The sequence below is a fragment of the Oculina patagonica genome, chromosome 9, assembly GCF_052425735.1.
Source record: "Oculina patagonica isolate OP01 chromosome 9, crgOcupat, whole genome shotgun sequence".
Taxonomy (NCBI): Eukaryota; Metazoa; Cnidaria; class Anthozoa; order Scleractinia; family Oculinidae; genus Oculina; species Oculina patagonica.
This window is the reverse complement of record NC_135766.1, coordinates 29,813,117-29,832,460: the sequence shown is the minus strand read 5'-3', so window position 1 is coordinate 29,832,460 and position 19,344 is coordinate 29,813,117. Positions and strand designations below refer to the sequence as shown.

Here is a 19,344-nt window from a genome sequence, read left to right as displayed (position 1 = left end):
TGTATTGCCCAAAAACTCGATATGGACAAAGGGCAGGACTGTAATTAATCTCAGAACCTTGGCTAGAGGTTTAGAGTTCCATCACTTTAATCAAACATGATAGTTGTGCATGTACAAAATAATTATGTTGACACACATTCTCTTTAAAAATCCTTATTCACCAGATGGGAAAAATTTGGACGATTCAATTTCAAGTTCCCTTAGCACCAGTACTGGCCTAAGTAGTTCCCATTCAACAGTGGAGAGTATTACATGTAAAACAAACAGAAGCTCATCCAGAGATGTTCAGTCACCGCCAACGAACAGTACATTTCTCAACAAAGAAAGTATGGTTGCAAACTTTGGCGACAGCAAAGTAGGTAACAGTTTCAGTGAATCTAGTTTTCCATCGCTCGAGGCTGGCTCCTTTACTCCAGGAACAAATGCAGAGGATAGCGGGATTGACGACAGGAGTGGTAGTATAGAGAAGGTGCGGTTAGAGATAGGAGAGGAAGGGCCCGTTGTACGGGGTGGACCTGTTGCTGTGTCATCGCCAGCAGATGTATCTACTTCACCTACAGAAGGTCAGGGAGAAGACAAAGAATCTTTATCTGGCTCTTTCTCAAGTGATCCAAATAAAAATGAAATCTACAGCAAGGGAAATGAAAAAGATGAGGACTTGAAAGAATCATTAGAAATCAATAAAGAAGGTATGTACACAAATGTGAATCATTCTTGTCCCCAAGCCACTTGCCCCTCTTTGTCAAAATCATTAGCTTAATTACATTTGTAACTGTATCACAGCTTTGTTGAGATTTGCCTGCTTATTTTCTATTTTTTTTCTTAGCTTGTTGCCCTTTTGGTACCGGGGAAAGGGGTGGGGGGTCAGTTGCCTCCCCCCTACCTCGTACACCTATGCAAATCCAATGAAAAAACTTGCTGTTCGAGTTTTTGGGAGGTTACAGAAACTTGAATTCCACTGTTTTTTGTCAATACCACATTCCGTAACTTAACTTACCATAGTATTTATATTTCAGTCCAACAGGCTACAAGTCCTCAGTCATCAGCAAATACAAGTGAAACATATTCACTTCCAAGTACCAACGAAAACCATTCATCTGTTGACACATCACTTGCAGAGTCACAAGGTCAAAATGAATCCCCAAAGAGATTGCCAACTCCACCAGAAGGCAGCAATTTCAAGCTGGAAGGTTTAACATCCACGCCAAACATCGTGACAAGCTTGCAGCGCACAGACCTTCCATCACCCTTTCAACCTGTGTGTGAAGGAAGCTTTGTTGGGAGAGCTAAGCACAAAGATGGATCACCCCTAGGAATTATTTTTCAGGCGAGTGCTAACTAAGGGTTTTCGTTTGAGGCCGGAGGCCGGACGTATCGTCTGGTTGTTTCCCATTTTTGTACTTTGATACCAATACTTGGGATTTTTTTTTTATTATTAAATTAGTTTTACTAATTAAGCATCTCATGAACTTACTGACTAGAGGATAACAGAAACATTTTGCAATGATAAACAACTGAAAATTCTGTCGTTGCCAATCTCCCTCCCACCCCCTCCCCCTACCAACTGTCCATTTTCATTCAATATTTTACTTCTCCTCTCAGAAAACTGCTCTCTTCTCAGAAAAGAGAATGTCTAAGGACAAATAGTGCACATTTTTGCACCAAATGGCTCAGACTATTAATATTGCCTATAATTATATAGGTTTATGAACGATTTAGTTGGTTAGAATAGTGGAGACATTTTGACATAATTTTAAATGCTGATTCTATACTGACTGTTTAAATAGTAACAATTTCTGATCAATATAAGTTCCTTACTAATAGTTTTCCTTTTTGAATCAATTGGTTATGATGGAATTATTCACAATTGATGAAATATTAACCACACGTTGCTTGCAGAAAACTAGAACCCTGCTTACTGCTCAAGATTTTGGTTACTATATTCATTTGTTGATGCTTTTTTGGTCGTCAACAGATAAAGAAAATAGAATTAAATGATGGGCGTGTCCTGTACTGTGCGTGGATATCACGTGACCCAGAAGAGGAAGGAGAGGGTGGACGGTCGACAAGCAGTTTTGCTTTAGCGTCAAGTTTTAACACTACAGACTTCTCAGTGACCAGTATAGCAGAGGTGGGTCACAGCTGCAGTGAGCTTAATTTATTTACCGTAATGATTTGATTTAGCTCACTCCTTCCAACAAGTACCCTCTTCAAATGTGTTTTTGTCAATAAGCGCCCCTATTCCAATAAGCACCCCCCATTCTACTAAGCGCACCCATTCTTATAAGTGCCCCTATTCTAATAAGCCCCCCCCCCCTGTTGTGGATAGTTGCCCCTACTGAAGTCATTGACGTCGAATAGTACATGTATATATTTACTGCTAAAATAAACAATTCTTGTAAAAGTAACTGAACTTTCAACAATTTGTTACTGTTACAGTTTCTGTTATTGTTAGTTATTTTAATATTTATTATAGTTATGTTTTGAACATTTGGTTATTTCTTAGACTACGAGCAGTCCCTATTTTTTCGCAGAGTCCGTCGAGCTTGAAGCGAATTTTTTTTCGAAGAGTTCGTCGAGCTTATAGCGAAAAAAATTACGCGTGGGGGGAGGAGGCGGGGCAAGGCGAGAAGCGAAAAAAATAGGGACTACCCGCTAAGCCACAGTGTTTGAATTATGCGTTGCTCTCACAACGCAAAAATATGATTGGCTAACGCTTGGAAAGTTGACAGCAAGATGTCAATACGTTGTTAACACTTGCATGTCATATTGCGAAGCGATGGGAGCGGAAGCTTTTGAGCTCTCGAAATCGCTTCTTGAATCGTACTTTGTCGCTATAAAATTGCATCTCCGTAAGAACATTTTTAATTCAGTGTATGAGCAGCAAGCCGCCAAAGTACGGAGCGAAAATAAGAGAGGAGAATTCAACCAAAAGTAGCTTTATTCCACAGAAATTCAAGGCTCGTAAACAAGACAACGGCTGTTTTGCGCGAGCTTCGTAATTACAAGCCGGGAATAAACAAATTTAAACAAACAGAAGCGCTTTAAACACTTACATCAAGCTGCCTTTACATTAAGTAGCCCATAGAGGTGAATCAGTGTTAAAAAATAAACATTGCTGGAACTGTATAAATCGCCAGAGATAAAACTTTGCAGATGATTCATCAAAAAAGCTTTGAGTTTGATGCGTACGTGACAAACCCAACCAAGTGCAGCGGTGTCAATTGACAGTACGTCAAAATGCGGAAATATTATTGGACACGGTAAATTAGATTTGAAATCTAAGCCAAAAATCACTCGGCCGTGAAAGGTCAAACGCTGTGGCTTTGCGGGTAGTCCCTATTTTTTTTCGCTTCTCGCCTTGCCCCGCCTCCTCCCCCCGCGCGTAATTTTTTCGCTATAAGCTCGACGAACTCTTCGAAAAAAATTTCACTTCAAGCTCGACGGACTCTGCGAAAAAATAGGGACTGCTCGTAGTCTAGTTATTTCTCAAAAAATTAAATAAGCGCCCTGTCCCAAATAAGCGCCCCGTCTCAAATAAGCACCCTCCCTTGTTGAGGTGCCAAAAGTAAATAAGAGCCCTGGGCCCTGGTATGGAAAGAACTGTATCTCATTGCAGTTTCTCAAGACCAACAGCAACTCTAGCTTCAAGAGTACTCTCACATTTTGCATAAATCAGAAAATTCTGTTCCCATACAAAAGGCATAATAGTAAAATGGGAAGATTTCTAATATTCCTAGCTGCTTAATGCTACAGAAACTGCAATAGGCTTCAACAGTATCGGCCGCATAGCTCGAGGCTTCCTTTAATTTTAAGCCAAGATGTAAGGGGAAATACATGTTGTTCTCTAAGAAATATATATATTACTCACAGCTCAGCCATCACTTGAGTGAGGGAAGTGTACAAGAGGAGCCCTCACCTGGGTGTGGTCGATATGATGAGAGGTACATCACCCTCCAGTCAATAGGAAAAGGAGCATTTGGGTTTGTTAAAGTGGGTCAGAGAAGATCTGATGGACTAAAGGTAACAGTTGTTTTTTTGTTCCTGCAACAAATACTCACATAATTCACAGGGGATTTCGTAGATTTTTGGTCTAAGCTGTTCTGCAATTAGTGGTAGGCAACTTAACCCATTAGAACATTATCTTTGAACATCTAAAGGAAGATATAACTTTAATTAGCTTAACTGTAGCTTGATTGCAATCAAGCTACAGCTATAATATCGATTTGTTGAAGACGGGCAGAAACAACTTTAAAAAGTAAGCCTTACTTTTTCATGTTGCAATCTGTTTCCATCTGAGCCATCTGCAGCCAAAGATCCATGTTAACAGTTTCAGTGCTCTTATATAGCAATTTTTAATAAAAATGTTTTATTATTTTTTAGGTTTCCTGCAACAGAAATATAAATTTTGGCTGTTCAGAAATCTGGTAAAATCTGTGACATAGTCCCTTTAATGATGTCCTTATTTCTACCTTTCAGGTCATTGTGAAGTTCATCAGGAAAGCAAAAATTCTGGCTGACTGCTGGGTAGATGATTCTGTTTTGGGTTCAATTCCTTTAGAAATTGCTCTGCTGGCAAAGCTTAAACACCCAAATATTGTCAAGGTAAACATCTTCTTACAAAATCACTTGAAAAGAACCTGATTTGTTTGAAGCAATCTTTGTTTATTATTTCTGTTTGTATTATAGATGTTAGAGGCATTTGAAAATGAAGAGTTCTTTCAAATGGTTATGGAGAAGCATGGTAGTGGGATGGATCTGTTTGAGTTTATCGACAGACAGCCTGCAACAGATGAAGCTCTCTGTAGTTACTTGTTTAGACAGGTAATTACACATCATTCTCTGTTTTGCAGAATGTGTGTGTTCTTTAGCTTGACAACTGCTATGTGTACACTTATACCATGCAGTGCATAGTGAAGTGTATTAATTCAGTAATTAAAAGAACTATTGATTCTCACTGATAAACAAAAAAGAGTAAAGCCATTTGTCGAGCCCAGTGGCTCATCAGGATCAGAGCTTATCCCGGATTCTGTAGCATTAATCCGGAGTATTTTTACTCCCCCTGGATGGGATGCTAGTCCATTGCAAGGTTAACCCCAGCAGTACCCATTTATACACCTGGGTGGTCAGAGGCACTATGAGACTAACTGTAAGAGCGCAAGAACACAATGCAGTGCCCTTGGCTCAAACCCGGACTACTCAACTGGGAGTCCGGGATACTAGTTACCGTATTTATTCGATTAAGCGCCCTGGGCGCTTATTAAATTTTTGGACCTTGAGAGTGGGCGCTTATTCGAGGTGGGCGCTTATTCGAGGCTGGGCGCTTATTAAATTTTTACGATTTTCAGCAAATATTAAGTTTATTTTTGTAACAAAATAATAAATAATAACAAAACGTGAAGATGTACTAAAGCAGAAATTTAATTGTTCATTGAAAGTTTCTGTACAATACTAAGAAAACTCGGTCATGGGGGAAGTCTTCTTAGTAGTGCATAGTCAATTTCAATAATCAATACTCCTTTTATGGACTTCAGTTTTTTTCTTGGGTGGGGGTGGGTGCTTATTCGAAGCTGGGCGCTTATTAACTTTTCCTACCTAAAGGGTGAGCGCTTATTCGAGGTGGGCGCTTATTCGAGTTGGGCGCTTATTCGAGGTTGGGCGCTTAATCGAATAAATACGGTAACCATTGGGCCACCGCACCTCCACTCTCACTGATACTGGATGATTTAAATTAATTCATCCATCTATTAAATGTAAATGCTTCTGTTGTGATAAAGAAAAATTGCCCTGACTTGGTTGTACATGTAACAAGACTTTATTGTTGATTTCTAAATCATTTTGTCCTAGGTTGTTTCTGCTGTATCTTTCCTTCACAGCAGAAGTATTCTTCATCGAGATGTAAAGGTAAGCTCTAAACAGACAAAACAATATTATTTGTGAGAAAATATGCAATGTAACACAAGCGTGGGACAAAGAAAAAATTCTGAGTCCCTGACAGGAATCAAACCCATGGCCTCCCAGATACCGGTTGAGCACTCTAACCAACTGAGCTACACAATGGATGTAACAAGAGTTTGTTTAACTGTACGAAACCATGCAAACGAAAACTACAGCTTTGAAATATGAAGAAATAAATGTCGAGGCGTGCCCCTTGGGGCTTCACAAGAGCACGCTGCATTATGTAAGTTGAGTTCTCACCGTTTTCTTTGTTAACACCCCCCCCCCCCAGTCTTGTCCCCCTTCCACTAATTTTAGCTGAGAGAACTTTTTAGAGGCATTTTATTTTATCCTCGATACATGTCGTCCTTAAACCCAATCCAGGGTTTTTAATGTGTAATGTCACTCACGGTTCAGAATACTTCAGCAATCTTTGCAGATACATGTACATGTATGTTTTGCTTACAATTTTTCCTATTCAGTTGTAACAGTAATACTTAAACAGTGATCATTTTATTACAAATTATTTAATGTTACATTTTTGTACATGATTGTAACCACAGGATGAGAATATCATTTTGGATGACAAATTTCACATCAAGCTGATTGACTTTGGGTCAGCAGCATACATGGAGGAAGGCAAAAAGTTTTCCACATTCTGTGGCACAATGGAGTACTGTTCACCAGAAGTCTTGATGGGAAATAAGTGAGTAAATACACTGTAATCTGTTTTAGCAGTTTCTGTGCATTTTTACTTTGTTCTTGGTTTGATCATGAGTACATTCCAAGAATTTCAAAAAGCAAGCCTGCCCCTCCCCCCCCCCCCCCTCCCTCAAAAAAAATCTCAGCTGCAAAAATCGTTCTGAAAATAACAAGGGGCTACGCACCTTGTTGGCTATAAAGATCTCATATCCTACAAGTGCGAGTTGAATAATTGTTTTATTAAAAAGAAGTCCAAAAAATAAGCCTTCCCCTCTCCCCTCCCCCTACTCCCCCAAAAAATACCAGCTGCAAAAATTGTTCTGAAAATAACGAGGTGCTATGCACCTAATTGGCTATAATGATCTCATATCCAACAAGCGCGAGTGGAATAATTGTTTTATTAAAAACGCCCAAAAATTGCAATTTTTGAGCTTCCCAGGTGTTTTTGTTGACACATATTGGCTAACAAATTTGTGGTCAAATGGTATATGAGCTCATATACCATTGCCTGTTAACCAATCAAAATGCAGGAATTGCAATATACCATTGCTAGTTTTTACTAACTCTAGTTATAGCTTTTTTGTGATTATCATTATGGAGTATGCTCATAGACTTGTAATTTATTAATTTTTTAATAAGATATTATTGTATGCACCCAAAAGTTTCCAGACATAGTATCTTGTCCATCAAGAGACCCAAAGATTCTTAAAATGCAAATTTCCATAAAAAAAACCCGGCCTATTGACCCCCCCCCCCTCCTCCCCCCATAATCCTACCACAAAATAAGCCTACCTGATAGGTTAAAGGAGCTCAGTCACGCACAACTCATCTTGAAAAAACTGGCAATTTTTTTCAAGTTTGTCGTTTGTTATCTGTCTTAATGTTTGTCAGTCGAAACCATCCTTGGTTATTTTCGTGTTTTGTTTACTCCTTTGTTGTTTTCCTACATTACACAAAGTTCTATTATTTTAAGGTTTCCTTCAATTTGGAAGTAATCAGAAAAATGACTTAAAACATCGTGACAAAGCTCCTTTAATGGAGCTTGCAAGTGCGTTACATCTGTTAGGGACAGACACCTCCTGTAAGCAGATTCCTCCCAATCGCACACACCTAGTAATGGTCTCCGCCACAGGAGGCAGCGTAGCCGAGTGGTTAGAGCGCCGGACTTGAAATCTGGAGGTCCCTGGTTTAAGTCCCGTTCTGACCACTATCTGGATTTGTTCTCGGTCGTCCCGAGTTCAAATCCTCGATCATGCTTGTAAATAGCCAACTGGTCTGCCTCCGGCCAGTTGGGATTTTTAACCATGTTATGTTTATTTAATATATTATAGCTTCTAGCTTTAAACACAAACCGTGTATAAATAAAGTTGCTTTACCTTTTACCTTTTTTTTTTATGTACATTGCAGATCCAAACACCTTTTCCTAAGTGGACACTTTTTTAGGTCCCATCTTGGGTGTCCACTTAGAAAAAGGTCCGCCTGAATTTGCTTAAAATATTTATGCTTTGATGTATTTTGCAGATACACAGGGCCGCAATTAGAACTGTGGTCAATGGGTGTTACGTTATATACTCTAGTTTTTGGAGAGAATCCATTTTATGATGTCGAGGAGACAATCAGAGCTGAGCTTCATCCACCTTACGCTGTTTCAAATGGTAAGACTTGTTTGTACAGTAATTTACAAATTTTTTGTACAACACAAAATGTTTTTTCAAAATCTGGTAGATTTAAACTCAGTTGTGTGCCTTTTGGCCTTGGTGCCTATCATTAAAATAATGTTTACTTTTTTATCATCTCTAATTGGTGAAAATGGTTTAATTCAGGATAAATGCTGTGTGAAAAATTTTGAAATTATATACACTTGTAAAAAGGTAAATTTTGCTACTGTACTTGGAACTGTGTATCTGTTGCAGTTAATTTTTGATCTCAGTTAACTAGTTAGTTTTTTTTTCTAACTAGTTTTTTTTTATATACTAGGTTAATAAGTAGAAAAAGCAAAACACCTCCCCTCCCTTGATGTCTCATTACCCCCCCCATCTTTACTAACACCCCTCCCCCCTACTATCTGCTATTAATATTATCCCCCTCCTCTAAGTACTATCATCTATTTTTTTTCTTTTTACTAACCTGCACTGGATTTGAACTCTTGACCTCTGGATTTGCTGTCCAACCCCTTACCACTTTGCCACGTAGGATATGTTGGATGAACCACTATTTTTTTAAAAATATATGACTCCAACCCATACCCTAACCCTATCCCTATTATTTACCTAGTATAAAAAATTAACTAGTTAGGAAAAAGCTAGCTAGGTAAAATTTAAAATTAACTGAGATAAAAAAATAACTGCAACATATCCAAGGGAGGTGAAAATTGGTTTGAAAAATTGGGAGTTCAAGAAATCAGGTAAAAACTTTACTGTTTGACTGTGTAAGGCAAATCAAAAGGACATGACTTTTGGTTTGAGTTAAAGGGAGATTCAAGAAATCAAGGGGCAATCTCATTCCCAGAGGCCGCGATCCTTCTGGGGCCCGTTTCTCAAAAGCCCTGAAAACTTTTCGGGCCCGTAACTTTAGCCATTTTTAATTATCTGTATTTTAAAACAGAGAAGTGTATAGGCCTGAAACTTTGTATGAAGGAAACGTCTCTTCATATGAAAAATATTATGGAATTAAACAGCTCTGTAATTATATGGTTTGAGATTTTGCTATGGCTTTTCGGGTGTGAAAACTTTTCGGGACCTTCAAGAAAAAGGCCCTGGTCTGTGCCAGGGATCGGGAGCTCTGGGCTATTCTGAAAGCCCACCACAAAGGCGTCTAAAGGTGATTGACGGTTAAAAACTTTTTCGTTTCACCACAATCTCCGGCGCACACACACAATCTCAACAGAACCAGGATTTTCTGGTTCCGGTTTTGGATTCGTCCAGAGCCGTTGAGTTTCACGACTGCTGGTCAAAGGGAATGCAGGCTCTGGGAACGAGATTGATCAAGGGTTCAAAAAGAACCTTGACTCCACTGTATGTAGTACTCTCCTTCTATAGGGACTTTCTTTGATCTGTGCTTACACTGACACAGTTACTTAAATGCTCATTGAAAAGTAAGATTGTGTGACAAGCCCAAAAGAGCATCTACATCAGGGCTGCAAATAACAGTCAGTCATCGGACATTGGCCGACCAAAATTTGCTCATGTCTGACAAAAATCCTGAGTGTGGTCGGCCATAATGTCCGGTCAATTTTTTGATCATAAATCATTTTATGGCAAGGATGAATGAAAATCTGTCTGACCACAATTTTGTTTTGTCCAACCAAGATGGTGTCTTTGTAGGACATATGTCCTCTCAAGTTAAAAAAATTATTTGCAGCCCTGTACATGTAGGAGAATAACCAATTGAGAAAAGGCATGAAGCTACTGGAGCCTTCCTGATATTAATTCTGACAACAGCTTGATTTCAAATGTTCAGTTCTTCACATGTCACAAGAACTGAAGTTCTTGTTGTTTTTGATAGATCTCATGTTTATTATCTGCTGGCTGTTGCATCCTGATCCTCGGTGGCGAGCCACTATTACAGACCTGGAGGAAAATGAATGGATCAACCAGCCTGTGGACATCACCAAATACTCATTTGATGCTGTGTTGGGTGAATTTATTATCAGTCATCAATATAATAATTATTAATAATAATTATACAGGGTTCATGGGGCCGGGGGCCCCCCAGGCCCGGGCAAAAAAGCCCCGCAATCTTTTTATACAGGGTTCATGTACACGTCTTGAAAACCTTTGAATTTCAGGAGTTCGATTTCAAGGTCTTGAAAGTACTTGAAATTGGTTTTCAGTCATTGAAAGTCCTTGATTTTTCATTGAAGATCAGAAGACCCGCAATGAGAAGACAGCCAAAATATGCGATTTTTTTAGTTCTTTAGCAAGCACATCAACAGCACAACAGACTGGAAATCGTTGATTTGGGGTAAATTTCATGAAAATAAGTTCTTGAAATTTCCAAGAAGGGTCCTGGAAAGTCCTTGAAAAGTCCTTGAATTTTTTGCCTGAAAAAGTGTACGAACCCTGATTTATAAAAAGGTTATTATTGCACATTTAAAATTTTCAATGCACTTACCTTTGTACATGCTTAAAAAGAATAAAACAATGAGACAGTGCAGTGTTCGACACTAACGCTTGCCCGGACTTTCTGTGGCTGATGTTTGATAGATACAGGAGAGAACACAAAGAAATGAGAGAACAGTTGTAGTAGTTTTTGTATACTGCTTTATTCAATATCAATGAGCCTGTGCTCTATGACTGATTATATCACCCAATGAATCACTGTTGCAACACCAAAACAAAAAGACAAGTTTGTAAAATAAAGTTGAGCATTTTTTTTTCAAGTTTGAATTTTTCTTTTGAGTGCTAATGGGCAATAAAACTTTACTAGGTGGGCAACCAAAAAGACACATGGGCAACCAGAAAAACAGAACTGGTTGCCCAAAGGTAATGCAAATTGGCAAGAAAGTTAGTGTCGAACACTGCAGTGACTCATACATTGTCCATCAGACAGGTGATGAAAATACAGGAATGTGTCAGTAAGGGATAATATTGTCTTGATCTTTTCAGTATCGCATGTAAATCAGTGAGTTAAGCTTTAAGTTTGGATCTAATAAGTGGTTGCCTAAAACTCTGGGGGCAGGGGTTCTCCCTATGTACTCCCTATAATGGCTTATATGGGGAGGCTCTGCCCGAGAGGGGTACCTTTTTCAAGCTTCAGGTACATAAGAAAACAAAAAAAAAGAAAACAGTCATCATGTGTTCTATGTCCGTGCCAAGTTTTTCAGGTATATGACAGGGTTAAACGAAAGTTGTGCAATTTCTTTTTAAAATGGTATATAAAAGGGTAAGGGGTTAGAGCTCGGGGCAGAGCCTCCCCATATAAAACTTTTTTGATTGCCCCCTCCCCCCCCCCCATGAGCCCTAAGACATTACTATTTGATTTACAGTATTTCATTGGATCTATTGGATTTCACAATAATAAGGTCATCCATAAAGTTGTTTTAAATTCACCAACTTTCTGGAATTTTATTTTGTAGGAGATCAGCTGGATGGCTCACAGCAACATTTACAACTGCCAGTCATTGGGTTAAATGACAGTCAGAGTGATGCAGATATCACGCAAGATGAAGTCATAGAGTATGGTAACCAAGACAACCTTCAGTTATCTGCGCTTCAGGAATATCTCAGCATGATTGACAATGACGACAACAGCGACGGTGAAACGTGACATAAAATACAAGCTCTACTAAGCAATTTCAAAGTGTCAGATTGCGCATCGTGAGAAATTTAGGCTGATTTTTCATAGATGAATATTGACGATCTCTCAGGCTTGAATTATCAAAGCCATTTATAGCCACTTTTAAATCATAATTATCACTGGCCACTTTTCTTACGCTCTTTACTTACTCTCTTGTCAAGAGAAAGTTGGTTTTTAAATTATTCAGTCATTTAATTAACATCTTAAGTTCCAGTCTAGTTGAATTTCAAGGTATGTTAAAAATGTATAGAGATTATAATATTGTACAAAAATGTTTTATTTTCTGTCATACAGTACATTTAAGCTTTTATTTTATTTTTTGATTTTTAGGCGTGTTTATGAAACTTACATGTAGTTTAGACTTTGGTTTAAACTTTCTTAGTTTTAATAATTCTGGTTTTTGGTACTTTTAAAGCTATAAATATTTGGTTTTCATCTTATACCCATTGATATTGTTTAACTTATGTTCAGTTAAGATATTATTATTATTATTATTATTATTACTATTATTATTATTATTATATTATTATTATTATTATTAACTCTGTTATTTAAAAGTGTTATTTAATATAGTTGCAGCTACACATGGTCTGATTGGTCAATAGCTGTGGACTATTGTAATCGTAAACCACATGGAAATTGTGACGCCAATGATTGTCGTAGTTTGTCTATTCTCTTTGTTTAGACAGACCTTCATTTTGCAGTACCCAGGTTTAATTATTTTTGGTAAGCTCTTCTCACAACAAACAGTTATTTTTAATCAAGGCTATTATGGTAAATATTATCATTTTATGTGTTCTTTGGAATTGTATTGCATAGTGGTGTCATCTTGTAATCTCTTGGCAGTGTTATTAAAGAATCACTGTAAAGTGACATGCTATACAAAATAATTAGCTTTACTTTCAACTGACTGAATATACATGTCATTATGTGTAAAACAGTGTGAAGTCTTTAAATAATAAATTAAATTAAAATAATAGTTCACAGGATAAAATTAGTCTAAGATTCCATAACACACAGTAAAATCTTGATTTCTTGAACCAGTTGATAACTAAACAGTCTGGGGAACATGTGCCAGTTGATAGGTACATCACTCCTTTGAGAAGTGACTGAGCCCGCGGTTTTCGTCCCAGAAGTTGCTAAGCAACATGATATACAGTATTTGTATGCGTGATTGCTTTTAGAGTACTCGTGAGCGCTCAAACTAGTTTTTTGATTGGATGAAATTATTCGGGAATTCTTCGAGTGCGTCAACGAAGGTTTGCCAAAACTAGCACTTATTCCCCCCAACTGTAAAACTAAAAGTTGTTTTGGGGGGGGCTTGGACTTGCCTCGACTAAGTTGAAAACTGCAATTTATCCATTTCCTTTCCCTCCATTTTTCAAAGCAATTTTTTTAATTTCCTTTGGAGGTTCAAAATATTGGGATATGCTGTATGTTTCCATAAAATATAGGTAAGGTCAAATGCTTACATGTATGTCACAGGCAGACCAAGTGATGGCCTCGTAATGACTGACTGTGTTTTTGGAGGCCTTAAGTTATCTTTCTTTTATACCTTTTTAAGCTATAAAAGAAATGTCACTTAAAGCCTCCAAAGACCTCCAAAGTAGCTTCCATTAGTATGGTGATTTTTATCCCAGACTTAAATGTTAGCGCCACATTTATTAAGGGTGAAAAAAATATTGTTTCAAGGAATTGCAATCAAAACTGTAGCTGTATTATTGAGGGAACAGAAGTTTTCCTTTGTGGTGTTATGAATTGTATAGTAATTTATTTTAGACACAGGAAACATTATTCCATATACAGATGTAACTTGTATGTGTTGATCAAGGTCACAAGATAATTTATTGATCCGAATAAAAGGTAAAAGAGAAATAATTTTTTTATTGATGTGTAGTTAATTTTACCACTTAATAACATTGGCAACATTACCAGTAATTTTTCCGTCCTAAAGAAATGCAAACGCAAGAGACGTATACACGTGGAACACAAACACAAGGAGCATGAGATACGCAGGTGCAGTTGAAGTCTTTCCAAGATGGCAGACAAGTCATGCTTCACTTCCCTTGCATTCGCGTTGCTCAGCTCTCACATGTGAAATGCAAACGCAAGCACAGCAAGAAAATATTTTTTTCTCATTTATTGCGTTGGCACTTGCATTTGCTTTGGGCTAGTTCACATATGTTTTCTCTTGTGTTTGCATTTGGAGTTTGACAAAGATCTTGACAAAGAGGAAGTATTTTTTGGTTAGCCATAAACAATATCAAACTGTGAAACCTATGTATCAGTAGCTTCATACAAGAAGTCTCCTTTAGCTTCACCGTAATGGACAACATAAGATGGAAGAATGTGATAAGAATTAAAGATGACAAGTTCTTTCCCGTCAGGGGAGGTGTGGGAGTCATGGCCCATCTCCAGGGGCTCTCCATGGATCAAGTTGATACATCGATAAACCTTTCCTGGTAGCACCTGGCATAGAAGGAGCCTTGATGCACCTCTGATGAAAGTCATGGAATAGGAAGGATACTCGCTGAAGTACACACCCCGGCCATAAAATCCTGAATGAGAAAAAGTGTACAAACTGAATAGATTTTAAAGATATAAATAAAAGCTAATTAATAAAGATTATTTTTTCCGGGGGCTTTTTTTTTGGGGGGGGGGGGGTTGGGGGGGGGGGGTGGGGGGGTTTAAATAAAAAAAAAAAAAAAAAAAAAAAAAAAAAAAAAAAAAAAAAAAAATTTTCAAAAATCTTTCCCAATAGAGGGGGGGGGGGGGGCGGGGGGGTAATTTTTCTACCTCAGGGGGGCGACGAGGGCGTATCGAGGTGGGCACTAATCGAATAAATACTATACAGGAGCAGCCAACAATGCAAGAAGGGTCATTTTGCAAATTGTGGTGAACTGTAAGCAGCAACTTGAAAAAAATAGCGAGGTTTGAAACCCTGGCTATAAGGTCACTGCATGCTTTGTTTTCCTATCCAAGACATTTTACTCCCACAGTGGATAATTTCTCCACCTTGAGTCTCTTTGACTCAATTCATACTACCGCTACCTTATTACATGAAATTTTCGCGACACTTTAATTTCGCAATTCTAAAAAAATCGCAAAATTAAAGTGACGCGAACAATGTGTCGCGAACATAACATGACGCGAATATTAAGTGACTCGCATATGTCAGTAATCAATGTAAATGTCAGGATGTTGTCGCCAATTGACTCACTTGTAGACATTGTGAGAACTGCTCTGTTGTTGCTAATGCCAAGATTATGTCCCCCCCCCCCCCTGCGTTTCGGTTAATTTTGACATTATTGTTCGTTCGTCGTTTTATGTCTATCAAAGGCATGTCAAAATATATTGCCAAGAAAATGTAAATTGTGTCTCACTCAAATACACGAAATTAAAGTGATTCAAAATACAAAATTTTCGCAAAATCACAAAATTTAAGTGTCGCGAAATATGTGCACCTCAAAATCGCGAAATTAACGTGTCGCGAAAATTTCATGTAATAAGGTATATATATGCTGAACCAAAAAAAACACTAAACCATTAAACCATTAAAAAAAAAAACTAAACCATTAAAGTCCTGATTTTTTTTTATCAAATATTAATGCTTTTCTACAAGATACAGGCACGGATCCAGACCAGTTTTACCATTTTACGTAAATTGGTCAGATTTTTAAACGATCATAAATTATATTTTTGGAGTTAAAGAAAATTTTTATGTTTCAAGATCAAAATGCGACTTTTAAGCTTCCAGGCATATGGTACTGGTCAATATCAATCATGCTTCCAGGCTCGCTCCTTCGGCGCTTGTGTACGTTCGTGTTATTGGAAAGTGGTCAGCATTTTTTCTGGATCCACACCTGAGATGGCTTTCCTTACTTTTAAGGGACTTGCGCTATATAGGGAAAACAACTGTCTAAATGCACGCGCAAAATGGCGTAAACAAAATTAGTACTACGCTAGTGCTTCAGTTATCAATTTTTTAAAAAAGTGCTGCCCTTACTGACAAATAAAAGCTAACCGCTAGCAAACCGGAGTGGAACTAACCGCAAGCAAACCGGAGTGGAACTAACCGCAAGCAAACCGGAGTGGAACTAACCGCAAGCAAACTGGAGTGGAACTAACCGTAAGCAAACTGAAGAACAAACGTGATGCGTTTTTTCAATAAATTTGTAATTTTGCGCGTACATCACTTTTACAGTTTGTTTACGCCATTTTGCGCGTGCATTTAGACAGTTGTTTTCCCTATATAGCGCGAGTCCCTTAAAAGTAAGGAAAGCTCCTGAGATATTCCTTTTTTTACCTGTATCAGTGGCATGCTCAAAATTTGCATCACCAGGAACTCTAAATCCAGTGTTACATATAGAATGAATGTTGGTCTCCTTTGTTCCATGGAATGCCAGTACTGGATATGACATCTTTTCCCCTCGAACTTTCTTCAGCTTCTGTCGAGCTTTCTGGAATCGTCTGATCATGACTGGGTTGACGACATATTCTACCTTGGTGACGCGATACTTGTCTGTTGTATCCACAAGCCTGTAGAATTGGGATTCTAGAAAGAAAAGAAATTAAAACAATAGAGTGACTTTACTAAACCCATACGTGACAAATTTATTACATACTAGTAGACACTAATTCTATTGTTATGTAAGGGGAGACTGAGCCATGGTGCCCGGGGGGGGGGGGGGGGGTACTCCCATATATGGGCTATATAGGTATGTGCCGCCCAATAGGGTATGGTTTTTGAGGTTCTCAGTCCTTAAATAGGGTATCTTTTTTGCTCCTTTTGGCAATGTGTTCCCAGTGTGATCCTTAGATAGGGTACCTAAATTCTATCAGCTAAAAAAACGCTCAGCTAAACGTAAAAAGGCATCCGTTCAAGTGTTAGTAAAGCGATTTTGATTTTATAAAGATTTGTGTTTTGCTGTGCGCGGTTAGCCGTTATTTGCGTCGTCACGGAACGTTTCTTCTTCCCTTGAATAGGGTGTCATTTTTCAGTTTTGGGCCTTAAAAAGGGTATCAATTTTCGCTTTCTTTATCCTTAAATAGGGTCAGGGTTTAAGAACCTGGGCGGCACACCCCTATCCAAAATTTATGGGAGTACCCCCCCCCCCCCCGGGCCATGGTGTTAATGCTGTGCATGGGTAAATTTAGTGGGCTTTGCGGCGCGCCTCCTGCTCCAAGGGAGGCATGGTGGCAGTAATGTTTAGTGTGCTGGACTTTGGATCGAGCAGTCAGTGTTCAAACCCTGTCTGGCTCATTGAATTGTTTTCACTCTCATAGTTCCTCTAAATGGGTCCTAAGGAATTTAATGCTGGAGGGCGGTAACCATACAAAGGAACAGAAACCTATCCAAGGGGAAGGGGGGGGGGGAGTAGAAATACTTCCAGTCACTTAATGCTCAGGAGCCTACTAAGGATATAAAGCTCCAGTCTGACAGACCTCTAGGCCTCAATACAGACTTAACCTTCCCTTCCCTTCCCCCAAGAAAATTTAAAAATCTGTCATTATTTGTAAATATCGCTGAATTTTCTGGATCCTTTCCTGTGCCATAAGGGGACATGTTTATAGGCATGATACAAAAACAATCCCTCAATAAAGATGTCCCAAAGTTCACCTGCAAGACGAAAATGCATCTGAGCTGCAGATCCTTCTTTATATTCCCTCTCAGCAAAAAGAGGAAAATAGCACAAGTCATCCTTTTCCAAAGCTTCCTTTTCCCCGTCAACCATCAGATGACCTCGTTCTAGCTGCGAGTGAACTCGTCTAAGCTCTTTGTTCTTTTCTTCAATGATGCCTAATGTTTTATCTAGTTCCTTCTTTAAAAGATCTTTCATTTCAAAGGCTCTTCTGATGAGCTCTCGACGCTCAGTTTCAGACAAAAGAGAATAGCACTTTACTATGCTGGGACCACGACTCAGGACTGTGTCATCTCTTGACAGTCTGCAGGACAATGAGAAGTAATTTTTCAACAGTCAATACCTTGCTTCTCAACACCTTTTTAATGAGGCCTTCTAAGGGGCTTTCTGATGTTGTTTTGTTGCTTGTTTCCAGCCCACCTGTCGCCTTTTAGGTGAGGGAAACATTGACGCTGTTGCAAATATATGCCCTTTCAGTGGAAGTTCCTTGGAATGTCTATTTTATAACAGATTAAGGCAGGAAGTTTGTGAGAAGTTGGAAACTTTTAAGGAAAATTGACTTGATTTAAACTCAACTCTCCCAAGAATAATAAAAGAAAATCTACAGGGATTGTAAAAAAATCTGACCAGTGTCTAAAAGATTCTGCCTTAACACAGTTACATGTAAAGAACATAGAACGTTTAAAAATGAACTGTTTCAGTATTTGAGGTTGACTATAAAGCCGCGGTGAAAGTCCTGTAGCCACCTATTGCGTGACGCCAGCTTATGGCATAAGTCACGCGAACTCAGGTCGCAAACTCTTTCCTTTACAACTCAGCCACTGTAATCTCTTCACTACAAAATTTTGATTACTTTAACACGTCTCAGGTTCATTTGATAATAAAGTATGTAAACAGCATGACATTTCTAACTATTGTGATGTAAATTTGATATTTAAGTAGGCGCACTAGTCGACAAGAACATTTGTTTTTCATAAATGTAAGCTGATTAAGTTCAGCAGGAATGAAAAGAGATAAACGGCCCTCTTTCTAGACGAAACTGCTTTTAAAATATACAATCATTACCTTCAATATGCGTTTCGTACTAAAGATATATTTTTGCGTGACATATTAAAAAATTGCGTGCTCAAGTTGCGCGCTCCGACTGCGAAAATCCACGTTGCATATTTTAATATGCACGCGCTTCATTTAACACAAAAGCAATCCTTGTTTTATATTTGATTTGCACCATCTAACTTCATCAAAACATAAGTACTTACTGAGATCCCCAGCTATCGCTGCCAAGTCGTTCTTCGTGAGATTTTACTATGACAGAGTTATCATCTTCGCCATTTTCCGAGTCGCTGTCGCTAAACTCGTCGAAAACAGGCTGCGTTGCTGTGGCCTCGTCATACGGTAACTCCAGAACCTCGCATTCATTTTCTTCGCAACTTTCGTCCTCTTTGTTGTTATTTTGATCCCCATCGTCCTTTTCAGTCGGGTGCCAGAATTCTGCAAAGTGAATCAAATCTGTTTCCGTGCATTCTACGCCATGTTTACAGACCGGAAGTTGCTCATTTGAGTCTTTTCCCGCGTCTAGCGACCCTTCTGTTTCAACGGTTTGTTTGTCGCTAGATTCTGTTCCATCGCACGGGGATTGTGTTGAAATTAAGGCCTTGGCATAGGAAATGCCATTTTCTGTGTTATCCTTGTCTGTTTTGAGGCGTTTCACGTCTGGCTCCATTCTAAACAAACTCTGCATCTGGTCCAGAGGGCCGGGTGAGAC

General features: G+C 38.6%; 2 protein-coding genes across 2 annotated transcripts in view; one reads left to right on the top strand and one right to left on the bottom strand.

Moving 5' to 3' along the window:
* The window catches only part of LOC144664629 (PAS domain-containing serine/threonine-protein kinase-like), a 24,613-nt gene extending 10,790 nt beyond the window's left edge, over positions 1 to 13,823 (top strand). The window contains exons 9-19 of the mRNA XM_078525783.1: positions 165 to 689; positions 1,017 to 1,327; positions 1,976 to 2,131; positions 3,874 to 4,023; positions 4,480 to 4,605; positions 4,690 to 4,824; positions 5,848 to 5,904; positions 6,501 to 6,643; positions 8,161 to 8,294; positions 10,144 to 10,275; positions 11,717 to 13,823. Coding sequence (XP_078381909.1) covers positions 165 to 689; positions 1,017 to 1,327; positions 1,976 to 2,131; positions 3,874 to 4,023; positions 4,480 to 4,605; positions 4,690 to 4,824; positions 5,848 to 5,904; positions 6,501 to 6,643; positions 8,161 to 8,294; positions 10,144 to 10,275; positions 11,717 to 11,907 — 2,060 coding nt within the window. The 3' untranslated portion in view covers positions 11,908 to 13,823. The remainder of the gene's footprint in view (positions 1 to 164; positions 690 to 1,016; positions 1,328 to 1,975; positions 2,132 to 3,873; positions 4,024 to 4,479; positions 4,606 to 4,689; positions 4,825 to 5,847; positions 5,905 to 6,500; positions 6,644 to 8,160; positions 8,295 to 10,143; positions 10,276 to 11,716) is intronic.
* LOC144664717 (uncharacterized) lies at positions 13,802 to 19,344 on the bottom strand. The gene is made up of 4 exons (XM_078525919.1): positions 18,839 to 19,344; positions 17,558 to 17,883; positions 16,244 to 16,492; positions 13,802 to 14,495 (listed from the first exon to the last, which is right to left on the bottom strand). The coding sequence occupies exons 1-4, from the start codon at positions 19,318 to 19,320 to the stop codon at positions 14,215 to 14,217; spliced, it is 1,338 nt and encodes a 445-aa protein (XP_078382045.1). The 5' UTR covers positions 19,321 to 19,344; the 3' UTR covers positions 13,802 to 14,214.

Coding starts and splice junctions, on each gene's coding strand:
- LOC144664717 (XM_078525919.1), bottom strand. CDS start 19,320: ATGCAGAGTTTGTTTAGAATGGAGCCAGACGTGAAACGCCTCAAAACA. Junction 17,884..18,838: donor AGCGATAGCTGGGGATCTCA/GTAAGTACTTAT, acceptor ATTGTCCTGCAG/ACTGTCAAGAGATGACACAG. Junction 16,493..17,557: donor GATGCATTTTCGTCTTGCAG/GTGAACTTTGGG, acceptor TTTTCTTTCTAG/AATCCCAATTCTACAGGCTT.